This window comes from Rhinolophus sinicus, chromosome 12 (genome assembly GCF_057876585.1).
Source record: "Rhinolophus sinicus isolate RSI-liver-muscle chromosome 12, RSI-T2T, whole genome shotgun sequence".
Classification (NCBI taxonomy): Eukaryota; Metazoa; Chordata; class Mammalia; order Chiroptera; family Rhinolophidae; genus Rhinolophus; species Rhinolophus sinicus.
In genome coordinates, this window is record NC_142512.1 from 45142202 (window position 1) to 45156305 (window position 14104).

At 47.3% G+C, this 14104-nt stretch overlaps 1 protein-coding gene across 7 annotated transcripts in view; it reads right to left on the minus strand.

Moving 5' to 3' along the window:
• TEX2 (testis expressed 2) overlaps positions 1 to 14104 on the minus strand; it is a 92964-nt gene that overhangs the window by 18358 nt on the left and 60502 nt on the right. For all 7 annotated transcript variants that reach the window (XM_019732891.3, XM_019732887.3, XM_019732888.3 and 4 more), the window contains 2 exons: positions 8643 to 8789; positions 3529 to 3628 (listed from right to left, as the gene is read on the minus strand). In XM_019732891.3, coding sequence (XP_019588450.3) covers positions 3529 to 3628; positions 8643 to 8789 — 247 coding nt within the window. The remainder of the gene's footprint in view (positions 1 to 3528; positions 3629 to 8642; positions 8790 to 14104) is intronic.

Here is a 14104-nt window from a genome sequence, read left to right on the forward strand (position 1 = left end):
TGCCCACTCTGGGCTCTGGCTGACACACCTACAACACGGCAGGGAGGGTCCCACTAGGGAGTCCCGCTTTCAAGTCAACTTCGTCAATCTGCCCGATTCTTTAAGGGTTTCGATTCTACATTAATTTTTAACCACATGAGAAAGAACTTTAGGAGAGAACATACCAAAAACATACCAAATGTACCAAAAAGGTAACCCTGGCTGTCTCTGAATGGTGGGATCATGAGTAATATTTTCCTTTTCACCCTTTCCAAACATTCCAGTTTTCCCTACAATGAGTATTTGTTGAATGAATGAAGGAGCAAACATGACCCTAACAGTGGTAATAGAACAACGAGAAAGAGCTTGGCTGAGAGGGGTGGCCCGGTGGACCCTAGAGACCAGGCCCTGGAGAAAACAGCCCGGGGTGGGGAGAAGGGGTGGGACAGGGAGGCCTGTCCGAGGAGGGCGGGTTACAGAGACAGGCCAGGCATCTGGACTCCACTGTGGGGCCTGCAGGGGAGAAAGGAGGCCCACACTCACCCCAGGTTAGAGATGTATGTCATGTGGGGAGGGGTGCGAAGCCGATTTCCAAGGACGGATCTTCACTTTCCAGCCACCTGCCGCTGGTGGGATGTGAAGATGCCCTCGGTAGGTGGCCATTTAACTTATTCACCACATTAGAAGTTGGTTCTGTGTCTGGGATCTTGGACAGGCCAACATGGCCATTGTGTGATTTCATTTAGAGGAACTACAGACTTTGCTCCTTTCAGTGGCAAGGTGACGAAAGCTGACAATGGCATTTTCCTTTCCACTTATTCTGGTAGGATCTGCCAGCTTTAAGCTGTAGGATGGGTCATCTGGACACCACAGCCACCCACATTCTAAACTCTCCAAGAGCCCCAGCAGCGAAGGCGGCACCAATAATGGTAAAAATAACAATAGCTGGCTGGCACTGACAGCTTGTCTCACACCTGATTGTTCCAAATGCCTTTCACACTTAACTCACTCACTCCCCACCATAAGCCTACCAGGGGGTGCTGTTAGTCTCTGCACTTGAGAGAGGAGTCAGTGAGGAAGTTTAGGAACTTGCCCAACGCCACGGGGCAGTGAACCCAGAGTCCGGCCTCAGAGTGGGTGCTCAGAACCACACTCGATATTGCCTCAAGAAAAGCATCTGGAGGACAGTGATCCATCGGCTGTGGCCTGAATATCGCTCCTGAGCCATCTGCCTCCAACAAACAAGCACAAGTTAGGAAACATTAAGAAAAAAAAAAAAAGGTATGTGTTGGGGGAATCCCACGGAGGGTGCCTCTGCCTACAGCTGTTAAGTCTCTTCACCCTGGGGTGCATTTTCCTGGAAGGTGAGCTCTGCTTTCGAGAGTCAGTTTGGGCAAGTAAGTCACCTCTGATTTTAATTTCCCTAAAATGAAAGTTTCCCTTAGAGCAATGGAATCCAGAATTCGTGTTCAATTCTGTTTTACCATCATTTGCAGACTTGGAAAAACCTAATTTGATGAAACTTTTTAAAGCCCACAGCCTTTATGTCTTTATCATTCCTTTCTTTAGTAACATTTCCTCCCCTGTTACATAAGCAAAACTTGCCCTGAAAAGAGTTAAGTAAGACTCAAAAGGATTAAAAACTGGCAAAGCTTTGCTCTACCTAGTGAAATGTCTCTCTTCAGAGGGACAGAAAAGGGACTAGAGACTTCCACGTTTGGTGAATTTCACTCAAAGCCTGATGAAGCTGCCCTGGGAGTCTGCAGAGTTCAAAGCCACAGGGGACACTTTTTAGATGTGGCAAAGCCCGCTAAGGCACTGCTCCCTTCTCGTTGAAATTTTTACTAATTCAACAAAGGACGAATTCAGTCCTGAGATAGGAGTGCTAATACATTAGAAAATAGAGCGCGTACAGGTATTATTTACTTTCTTGAAGCCAGACTCTGACTCCGGAGGTTTCTGTTAGCTGATCACTGACCAGCTCATTTTTGTTGTGTTAGCTGATCATTTACAAGTCAATTCCTAAAGAGGCAAAGGGCAACCCAGAGACCGGAAGAGCCAGAGGAAGGCAGGCAGCCCTTGTATGCCAACAATGGAGCAAAGATCCCAGCCACACACTTAACACACAGATCATGCATTTTTTAAAAATTTCACATGCAGTTAAGAGAACTCTAGCTAAATCATTTGCAAAGAATCTTTTCTAGTTTTACTCTTAGTGAACCAGAAATTAACCAAACCCAGGGCACTCAGATTTATTAAAGTGTAGACATAATTAAGTGGTTAATAGGTAATCTCAATATGCAGCTGTATGGTGGACTTCTGAATTTGCAAATAATACTCTGATCTGTCTTTCGCTGAAATTGATAGGATGCTCAAAACATGGAAAAATGGACTTACTATCAGCTGAAATATTGCTAGAGAGATAGGGCTGTTAATTGTAATGCTAGAAAAAAATCCATTTGTATTTATAGCAAATGTATACAACACAGAAAATGATTTCACTAAATATGATTCAACAGCCATCTGATATAGACATACACAGACTCAGGTACATGCTAGAGTCTCTAAACTTTACGAAACATTTATTTCAAAACAAATATCATTCTCTTGAAAAGTTGTAATTATTCTCTCCCCGACTTTGTCCCTGAGCCTTTTGAGGAATAACCGTAAATCCAGTTTAGGGGCAAAGAGGCTCACTTGGAAAGGGATACTACAGAAAAAAGTCTGGCTGCTTCTGTGACAGGGAGCCATGCCTGCTCACGGACTATTCCTGCCTACCTGGCTCCCACTTCTTTTCACCAAACTCCCGTGTACTAAAATTTCCATCAAGGTCCTTTTAAAACCACATGTCACAAAATAGACATAAATCTTTACATCATAATTTTATTTAAACTCTTTCTATATTCTAATCAACTCTTCCTTCCCCAAACCACAAGAATAGGGGTAAGTAATGTGTCAATAGCATGTCTTAAAAATCAAATCTGAGACCTTTCCTCCAGCAGAGAGCTTTACTCTCCAAATACTGCCTGACAACACGTGTCTTCATTTTTCAAACACTTACTGAGTGCCTCCTAGGAGTAGTAAGGAACATAAAGATGTAAAATGTGAAGGTCAAAGAATCTGCGCCCTAGAAATTGGGGCGAGGTAAAGACGTGGGTACATGAGAGGAGAGGTAGCACTTGGTAAGAGTTCAGGGTTGGTGCAGACGTACACGTGAGGCCTGTGAGGGGTGAGCAAGGCTCAAGTCCAGCTCACTGCCTCTCACCCTGGCAAAGGCCGGCTTCTAACTCACACAAAAGCTCCTGGCACATGGGCACCTTTGGGCTGAGGAGGACATGTAAGGTCTGAGACTAGAAGGAATGGGAGGGGGAGTCCTGATCTAGTTCCATCAGTTTAAGGCTGTGAGTATTCAGAACAAAAGACAACCAACATGAAACGGTTAACAAGTCCCCAACTCCCTCCAAACATGAAGCCTTGGTATTCAATCTCCAACTCCGCGGAAACAGTCATATAAATGGTCAGTTCCTCGCTAGAGTCATTAAGAATTACCTTGGTGATCAACATAAGGCTGGAAGGCCTGAAGGATTTTTGGCACAGCCACCCCCATGTCAAGTTCCGTCAGAGTTAGCTCATTCATAAAGTAGGGGAGCTGGAGAAAAGAAGCAAACAATGAATGAGACGTTAGTAACCTGGTAAATGTCAGAATTCAACATACTCTCAACAGCAATGATAGTCAAGGTTTTGGAGACACACTTATTTAACGAAAATTTATCGAGCACATTCTACACGTAATGCGTTGTACTACAGACAGTGCCATGGCTGAGTCAGGCAAGGTCCTTGCTCTCAAGGGGCTTATATTGGAGAGGCGGAAACAGATAAATAAGTACACAAATAACTTCAGAGAGTGATTAGTGCTATGGAGAAAATAAGGCAGGTGACGGGACAGAGGGAGCCTGGGGCATGGCTGGAGGGTGGCTATTTCAGGTAAGGAAGTCAGTGAAGGCTCCTCCTCCGAGTGGTGTTTGGCCAGAGCCCTGACTGTGGAGAAGGAGCCAGTCATGTTGGTCAGGTTAATGGTACCCACAGTTGGCTCAAGTGCGGGAAAACGAACCTCTCTTAGGCTACCACGGGCAAGTTAAAAAATTGCTGCACCATTTCTAACAGGCAAACCCACATTTATTAAAATCCTTGGGGGAAAAGAGTCACACCACTTGACCCTGTGCTGGACATTGTCCGTTTGCCCCCTGGATTCGAGTTCCTCCCTATACGCCGCCGAGGGCTGATCTCTTGCCCTCTGGCTGCTGGATGCACTTGGCCAATGGGATACACCTGTAGGCAGGGGAGCGGGAGGGATACGGAGGATTGTCGGGCATTTGTCCCCTCGCTCTACTGAATGCCATATCTCCTGTCAGACAGGCAGCTCTCTCCACACAGCCGCGCTGCCCCAATTCTGGTGACTGTCCCCTGCTTTTGCCCCTTCAGGGAGTGGTAACAGCTCCCCACTGCTGCCAGCCCTGGGTGCTGCACCATCCCTTTTATTTTCTCTACCTGGACCCTCAGGTCACTCCATTGGAGTGGGACCTCTATTAATACAGCTATCAGTAGAAATTCTCTCTAAAGAAAAAAATAACATAAAAGTACTGGTAGCATGCTTACAAATTCCTGCTGTGACCCAAGACTCCACAATTACTACATCTATGTTCCCTCCACCTGGATTTATGTATGTGTATATACTGTTTCTTTTAAATCTTTAGTGCATTCCTAATTTTAGGGTAAAATGTAAATTAGGGACCCACCTTAATTTTCCCCCCAATAACTAGTGAGGTGTCTGAACCTATTAATTGATAATACTTTCCCACTCATCTGTAACACCACCTTTAAATATGAGAATCCTACTACACTGGAATCTGTATTGAGCACTGTATCAAAACGCTTTTATTACTGTAGCTTTATAATACATTTTAAAATCTGGCAAGTCCCTTTCCTTTCTTCCCCCACAGAATTTCCTTATTCTCATGAGTATTTCTCCCTTTGAACATTAGAGTAATTCTGTAAAATTTAGAATTAAGAATTTTTTAAAATTAAATTTATGCTGAAAATGTCCCATGAAATAAGGTCGCATCTAGCCAGGCATGAATTTAATGCCTGCTTTGACTGGACCACTTCAGCTGTCTCTCTGCAGAGAAACTTACACACTTTCAGGGTTCACCAGAGAACTTCATCGCTGATTTTTGCAGGGGTGGAAGGGTTCACTGAAAAAGGTTATGATGTCTGCGATGAACAAAACGTGACTAGAGGCAGTATTCAAATGTACATTTCTGAACTGGTGTTTGCTGTGTTGGGAAATCTTTTGGTTGGTCTCCCAATCAGCACGCAGAACACTACTTGGCCAAAAATATAGACAAAATCCTGCACCGGTCCTTTTTGTCTATTATTGTCACTTTACAACCAGTAGGTAAGGAGCAGACAGGTTTCTATAGGAACAGATGTCTGACACTGAGCCAGAGGAGTGAATATAGAGACAGTAGGCACGTACTGTCCCTTCTCGAGCTGTCCCACCTCCCGCCCAAAGACTCACAGGGTGGGGTGGTCTCTCAGTAGCAATAAGCAGAATGGGGAGGGGGATCAGCAGGGCTTGGTTATCTACTTATTCACCTGAGTACCCAACTCCATGATTCTAGGACATCTCTCACCCACTCCCACCCCCTCCTTGTTCAGATCTCTGATCTGAATCAAAACTTGCAGGACCTGGGGCCGGCCCGGTGGCTCAGGCGGTTGGAGCTCCATGCTCCTAACTCCGAAGGCTGCCGGTTCGATTCCCACACGGGCCAGTGGTCTCTCAACCACAAGGTTGCGGGTTCAACTCCTCGAGTCCCGCAAGGGATGGTGGGCTCTGCCCCCTGCAACTAAGATTGAACACGGCACCTTGAGCTGAGCTGCCGCTGAGCTCCCGGATGGCTCAGTTGGTTGGAGCGCGTGCTCTCAACCACAAGGTTGCCAGTTCGACTCCCGCAAGGGATGGTGGGCTGTGCCCCCTGCAACTAGAAAACGGCAACTGGACCTGGAGCTGAGCTGCGCCCTCCACAACTAAGACTGAAAGGACAACAACTTGAAGCTGAACGGCACCCTCCACAACTAAGGTTGAAAGGACAACAACCTGACTTGGGAAAAAGGCCTGGAAGTACATACACACTGTTCCCCAATAAAGTCCTGCTCCCCTTCCCCAATAAAATCTTTAAAAAAACAACAACTGCGTGACCAGACTCTGGAGCAGCCCCCCTCCCACCCTGCATAGTTCATTCCTCCTCCCATGCTTTTCAGCCAAAGCCCCTCTTCTGCCCACCTGAAGGGCAGGCACCACAATGAGACAGGAGCCCACTGTATGCTCTGTACCCTCCTGAGTAAACCCAATTAGGGCTGGATGTTCAGGTGTGTGGGACATTCTCAGGTTGGTGGGTGGTATGTTAGAAGCTGGATGCTGACATGGGCACAAGAGGCCCCCAACTACTCAGAGCCCCAGGGCGGTACTGGAGCAGCCAGCTGAGGCCAAGAGCGTACTTGTTGTTGGGGCAGAAGCTCAGTTTGTTTTAAACCCACCATGTGCCAGATACACCCTTAGGGCTGCTCTGTCACAACATGAGTCATTATCATGTGTGAGGGTGACAGTCTGAGACTGCAGGGCAAGGCCAGCAAAGACTTCTCGTATGTCAAGCCTTCACGGGAAACCAGGAGACAGGGCAACCTTTGTCACAGGGGAGAGCTCAGGCTCCTCCAGCCATTCTGGCTCTTGACTGGCTGTTAACCAAACTCGCTGCACTAGGTTTGAGGAAAAGCTCTTTCAGGGATACGTGGATAGTGGTGGTAAGGAGTTGTTTTGGCAGGGAGGGTGGCAGGCTCAGAATTGGAGTACTATCCTGCTGCCTTCCTGTTTATTCCATTGCCAGGGTCCCTTCTGGTCTGCAGGGCACTTCATGGGTAGCAAGTCAGGTCAGGGTGAAGGTGCTGAGGCTGGAAATGGAGGGGGTACTGCCCCTGCCTCTTGACTGCTGGTGCCACTGGCTTTAGGCCGCTTTTCTCCTTCTAGTACTTCTGACCTCAAGAAACAAAGTCTGTGAACTTCCAAAGCCCACGTGACAAGCAAAGGGAGAAGATGAAAATAAGACTTTCCTTCAACTTCCTCTGAGAGGAGGGAGCCCACTGTTCTCCACCTAGAGGGCAGAGGCTCTGTGGACTTCCGACTCCACGGAGAGAAGGGGAAGACATTCCCCTCCTTGGGTTGGTTTTGGAATGTGTGTCACAGGGAGAGCAGTGTCCCAGCTGGAGTTCAAGTGTGCCCTGCTTTCAGCTGTCAGGACCTGCAGCCCTCCTGCTCAGGGCAGGGTCCACGACAGTCTCTGGGGAGAGGAGTATCAACCCTGGCCGTGGGCGCTGACCCAGGCACGCAAGCCCTCCATCATTTCCCCCAAACCAAAAAGGGTGAGTGAGCTCCAGGTTGGCTGCTGGCCTCTCATCTTCAAATATGTCAGGTTCACTGCTGCTTCCTGCTTTCCCCACGGACCTGACTAGCTGGGTGGGCTCGACCCTCAACCCACCTGAACAACTAACTGACCCTGTCAACAGAGCCCTCCCAAACCCCTGCCCCAAATTCTGCCTCGAAACCTGCTCTTCCAGCTGTGGAGGCGTTCTCTGCTCTTCTTCAGGTGTTTAGGGAAGGGAGACAGAGCTTGCCAGAGCTCGCCTGAGCCAGAAAAGGCTGTCTGTCACCCAGAGGAACAAGAGAAATCAAACCAAAGCTCTTCCATGCTCACGTTTCCCTTCTACGACAATTTTACCTTAGCCCACACTTCCCTAACAGAGTCCTTGAACTCTCTGAAGCCGTGGGCAAAATCCTGTGGCACTGTGGATTTTTCTAGGGAAAAGATCCACCGTTTCTGCTTCTCAGGGGTATCTAGGACCCCCGAAGATCCACTGACTTAAGTGCTGACTGTGTAGCCTCTCCGTGAAGATTTGGGGACCAAAGTGACTCTTCCTTGGCCGGGTCTTCACTGGATCAAAAACTTATTTCTAAGTAACCCAAGTCAGGTCTCTTGGTTGACAAAGGTGGTACCTTTTTAGTGGCAATTGTGAGGAATACTGATGCGGTTTAAACTCCCTCCCAAGTGGGCCTAAACCAGCACCAGGACGGTTTCTTCAGCAAAGAGAGAGCCCAAAATAAAATGCCATCTGGCCAGAAGTAAAGGTCAAGCGCAGCCACTGCGAGTGCAGCGCTAATTCCCCCGGCTCGAAGAGGGAGCAGAACTCGGGAAAGAGGTCTTAAAGTACCCTGGGATTTTCCTCAGCACGTCCTGTTGCTTCGACTGTGAGGCTGGGTGGGCTCCAGAAATACTAACTGAAAGATAAGAGAAGTTTACAAAAGCTCCCATTTTCCCAAACCCAACCCTGGATTATCACTCGGAGTGGATAACAATGAGGGCGACAGCCAGGAGCCCCCGGTGCAGTTAGTCCCACAGGCAAGGTCACAGCCCAGACAGTGCTGTTTGCTACTGCTCTCGTAGGTTACATGCTTTAAACTCAGTTATTTGCCACTGAGGCTACAATGCGACAAGACTTCCAGAAAGTAAGAAATGTGAAGGATTGGCAGCCTCGTGTGTGGAAAACAATACCTTTATTTTGCTGAGTTTCATTTGGATTTTCTTAGACACCAGATCAGACCAGTACTTCTCTCCTAAGAAGTCCCAAAACATTCTTCCAAGCAAGGCATTCACCCAGGCTTCCTGTTCTTCCTCCTCAGAGGGTGGAGCCTCTGGCAACTGGCAAAAGAAAAGGGACCAAAATTAGCTAGAAAGCAACTGGAGAACAAGACAGGTGCTTGTTTTTATAAAGTCACTGAAGGTCCCTCCCTAGAGAGATGGGCAACCATGTAAGTCTTATTTCTTCCCTATAAATTACAAGTTCCACACTGCGTCAGTGAAGAGAAATAAAAGCCATGATCACAAATAAAAACTCCTCTTTGTCTATTTTCTGTTTCTACCAGTCTTCCTGTGAACCAGCTAATATTTCATACAAGTAGCTCAGCCCAATTGCCTTGCCCCCCAAGTTAGCTCGCTGCCAACATTCTGAATCAATGGCGTACTGATCAAATGTCTGCCTATTTTTCTTCCAGCTAAGGCTCCCCAGATGAGTAGCTGTCAGGCTGGTCCTCACCAGGCAGCCCCCCAGTTTCCCAATGCCCAGGATTCTTACATTTAGCCCGATTCTGTAACTCATGGTTCTCGTGGGTGAAGGGCAGGGGAGTGCTTAAAAATACTGTTGGCTGGTTCCTCCACCCAGAGATACTAATTTAAGTGGGTATCAAGTGGGTATCTCACTAACAGAATGAACAGGTGAGGTGGAGAACCCCAGCCCTGGATCAGAGAGCGCCACCCTCAGGAATTCCGTGATACTCCTATAGCTGCTCTCACCAGTCGCAGATCAGTGAAATACCCTGGGCCTCACCTCCACAGGACAGAATCCATCGAAAACATCTGTCACGGCCAATGTTCAAGGTAGGAGAAGAGCAAGCCTGCGCTAGTCTCCATCTTCCAAGGCTAATTATTAGACGATGGACTCTGGCCCAGAAAGGGCCAGGCTGAGGGTGAGGAGGGAGAAGCAGCAGCGACACCACAGAGGGTGAGCTGAGGTTGGGAGCTCAGTGTAGGTAACGCTTGGTGGGCATCGTTGGCACTGCTGCTGTCCACTGGCCCTAGGATAAGGCTCATTCTCAGGTTCCCGCTTTTAGGCCTCACAATACCCCAGAAAGAACTTGTACTTCTATTTTAGGGATGCAAACAGACTCGGAACTGTTCAGTGCCCTGCCTGAGCACCCCTCCGCCACCCCCTTTTATCAGCACAGCCTGACTCACAGCCTCCTGCTCCAGGATCTCCACCTGCTCCGTCCTGTGGGAGGGAGGAAGAGGGTGTGGCTGGCTCCTGGTGTGACAGACATTTCCCTATGCTGAGGTCTCTGATTAGGCTACAGACTCATAGAAACAATTAGCCTTGGGAAGCAAAGACCAAAAGAACTAGAAACGCAGAAATCTGTCCCTTGTTCACCCTTTCTCTTCTTGATGATTTTTCTGTCCTGCGCTCATGGGCTGCCTATTACCATACACACACCAGACACCCTCACTGTCTCCATACTCCATAAATGTGCGCTCACGCCAGTGCTCTCGTGGGCAGCTGTGATTGTGCCCGCGTCACAGCTGTGTGCCTATACCTGGGGCATAGTACACAGGGGGCCTGGTGCTCATTTGACACATGGAGATGTGATGATTTGTGAGTAGCCCAAATGCGTATAGCATGTACCTATGCGTGATTTTTCTGAAGCCTGGAGTTCGGAGGGTCTGATCCAGGTGAAGCAGCCCCTGAGCTTGTGCGGGGCCCAGCAGACTGCGCAGCAGCCACCTATCTACTGGTCTGTCAGAGCCTGTGCCATCTCTCTTTCTGGGGGCCTGGGGACTAACTTGCATTTTTCAATATAATGCTACTGCATATAAAGGGAGATATTTTATGTTCTAGGAGTCCTTCAAATGTGGGTGTTTTCAAAGGTTTCCCTTATGAATGTTGGCGAGTCTCATTTTAAAAATATTAAACTCTGGTTTAAAAAAATAATACATGTTGATCGTTCCATTTCAGAAGACATGGCTCTTCCTCACTCATTTTAATGGCTGGAGAGCATTCTCTCCGTGCTTTTCTAGTGCTGTAATGGCTTTTCATATTAACCAAGACATTTCTATCACCAGGTCCTGGACAGACAGCAGAAGTCTGTGATCTGCGGGCACTCAGGCCACAAGTCGTGCATGTTTTATGGAATCACTTTTCTCTCTGCCTGAACATCTGCACCCACCCCCAAGGGGATCTGGTCCAGCTTTCCTGGGGTTATTGTCTCTGAGTCACATCAGATGATGTACACAGGCTTCTAAGTAAACACCCACCCAGGACAGTGATCTCCTCTCCAGCTTTTCGGGCAGTGCCTCATTGCTGCCCCCACAGGGCACCAGGTCTTATTTAGATCTGTAGGCTACAGAAGAGACTCTCCTTTCTCAAGTGGGAGAGTCTACCCTTTATCAACCTTTCTTTACAACCCCAGTTACTCACAGGGAAGAGATTTAACAAAATAGCAAGAAACAAAGGCTATTTCACAATTTATGTTCAAGCCAAAGACATACGATGTAGAAACAGATTTCTGAAATAACTAACAAGCAGGTTGCTTTTTCTTTCCAACAGTTCCTTTTCCTAATGCAGGCTTCTCTCCACAGCCTCACTGGGAACAAAGAAAAATCCAAGAGCAGCAGAATGCTTCAAAACAGCTTCTGGATTCAACAGGCTGCCAGAAAGAACTCCCTTCCAGTGAATGTCATAAACATTAACGAGCTTAAAGAATAAATGTGCATGGACATTTCCTAATACAGAGGGTGCCAAAAAATATGTATACACATTTTAAGAAAGGAAAAAACTGCATTAAAATTGTAATACTCAATATATACCAATAACAAAAGATGAATACAAGTCATGTGTATACATTTTTTTGGCACCTCCGGTATTTCTGTTTGGCTAATGGAAGGAATTTGAGAAGAATATGCATTTCACTATTTCCACTATATATGTACACTTAGAAAGGGCAACTTTCTTCTTTTTCTTAGATGCTTTGAAACGTTTATTTTAATTTTTTTTTAAAGCCAGCAATAATTTCAAATATATGGTGATGGAAGGAGAACTGACTCTGGGTGGTGAACACACAATGTGATATATAGATGATGTGTTACAGAATTGTACACCTGAAATCTATGTAACTTTACTAACCATTGTCACCCCAATAAACTTTAATTAAAAAAAAACAAAGATGTTTCTTGTCAAAAAGAAACAAGTAAATAAATAAAGATGGCAATAATTTATGTCATGAACTGAACAAGAATACTGACAAGCGTTTTCTGGCCCAGCCCGCCAATGCACAGCCCTGACAGGTTCCCCACCCAACTTTGCCACCACTGGGGGTGGCCCTGCCTGAGGTGGGATGTGGTCAGCTTTGGAGAGGTGACAGTGCGGCTGAGGCCAGGACCCGGGCAGGAGAAGGCCCCAGAACAGCCCAGCAGTCACTGCAAATGGCCAGGGTGTTGGGATTTCCTTCTGGTTGTTGGGATTTCTTCCTGGTCGTTATCCAAGGGAAACAACAAACCAGACGAAGGAACCCTGGAAAACACTGAGGTGACCTGGGACATGGCCACCACTGTCCCATGCACACAGGCAAAACCCCAAGATTCATTTTGGCTCTAGCATTTGCCCCATCTCTCCTTCCCTCCCCAGCTCAATCCCACAACTATTTATTTTTGCTTTTTAAAAAAAATATAATTTTGTAAAAGTTCAATAAAAATACTATTGTTCCTAGTGAAACACAGATATTGCAGCATAAAGAGTAACTGCTTTGTCTTTGCTCTACAAAATATGAAAAGGTTATCACACTGGATAATATAGAAAGTGCCAGAATTTCTAGGTATCACAAAGCCAGTACCAGTACCAGGGAAGCACTGACGCCAGCGGCTGGCCGGGTGTCGCCAGGGCTCCGTCTCCGCAAGGGGAGAACACATAATGGCTTTGAGAGAGACAGACAGCCAACTGCTCTCAGTCCCAACAGGCCATCCCCATGAGGGTTGCCTGCTCAGCCTGGAACACCGAAGAAACCAGCCACACTCAGCCAGGAACACAGGAGGTCGTCCTCTGACGGCGAGGGGCCTGGGGTCTTGCCCGGGCCCTGGCAGTCGTGGGGACTGGCTCTCCTGCTGCAGTGATGAAGGCCCCACCTGGCCTGCAAGGCACATTCCAGTGCAGGCACCAGACCACAGAGAGCCAGCACAGCCCTGTTCCTGAGGTGGGAAGGCTGTCCTGGTGGCTGGGCTGTGCATTCAGTTCTCAAAGAAAGGCAGGGCCAGGGTGGCCTGGAAGGCGGCTTCCTCACAGATGCTGCAGCCCACACAGGTGTCGTAGGAGAACTGGGCTGATGGAGCAGGTGCTGCCAAAAGTTGGTGCTCTTCTGGCTGGGGTCACCCCAGGGCATCATCGAGCAGCTGGGGCACACTACCAGGTTGGGGTCACTGTGGGGGTTGCCCACAGTGCTTCACCAGCTCCTGCTGGTCCAGGTTGAGGGTGCTGCAATAAGGACAGGTAAGGGTGGACCTGCTGGGGACAGCATTGGAGATGGGCTGGGAAGAGTACCACAGGGATGCACTTGTCTATCTTCTTTGGAGAACTGTCTATTCAGATCCTTTGTCCATTTCTTATTTCGGTTATTTACCTTTCATTGTTGAGTTGTAAGAGTTCGTTATATAGTCTAGGTTCTGGATCAGATATAAGATTTGTAAATGTTTCCCCCCCCCCATTCTGTGAAGTTGTCTTTTCACTTTCTTGATGGTACTGTTTGCAGCACAAACGTTTTTAATTTTGATGAAGTCCAATTTATCTATTTTTTTCTTTGGTTGTGTGCATTTTTTTGGTGTCCTATCTAAGAAGGCTTTACCTAACCCCAAATCACAGGGATTTACTCCTATCTTTTCTTCCAAGAATTTTATAGTTTTAGCTTTTATATTGAGGTCTATGATCCATTTTGAGTCAATTTTTGTATATGGTGTGAGGTAAGGGGCCAACTTCATTCTTTTGTATGTGGATACCAGTTGTTCCAGCACCATTTGTTGAAAAGACTATTCTTTACCCCCACTGAATTGTCTTGGCACTCTTGTCGATATCCTGTCCAAATTTATTTATTTATTTATTTATTTATTTATTTATTTATTTATTTATTTATTTTAAAGATTTTATTGGGGAAGGGGTACAGGACTTTATTGGGGAACAGTGTGTACTTCCAGGACTTTTTTCCGAGTCAAGTTGTCCTTTCAATCTCAGTTGTGGAGGGCGCAGCTCAGCTCCAGGTCTAGTTGCCCGTTGCTAGTTGCAGGGGGCGCAGCCCACCATCCCTTGCGGGAGTCGAACCGGCAACCTTGTGGTTGAGAGGACACACTCCAACCAACTGAGCCATCCGGGAGGCAGCTCAGCTCAAGGTGCCGTGTTCAATCTTAGTTGCAGGGGGCAGAGCCCA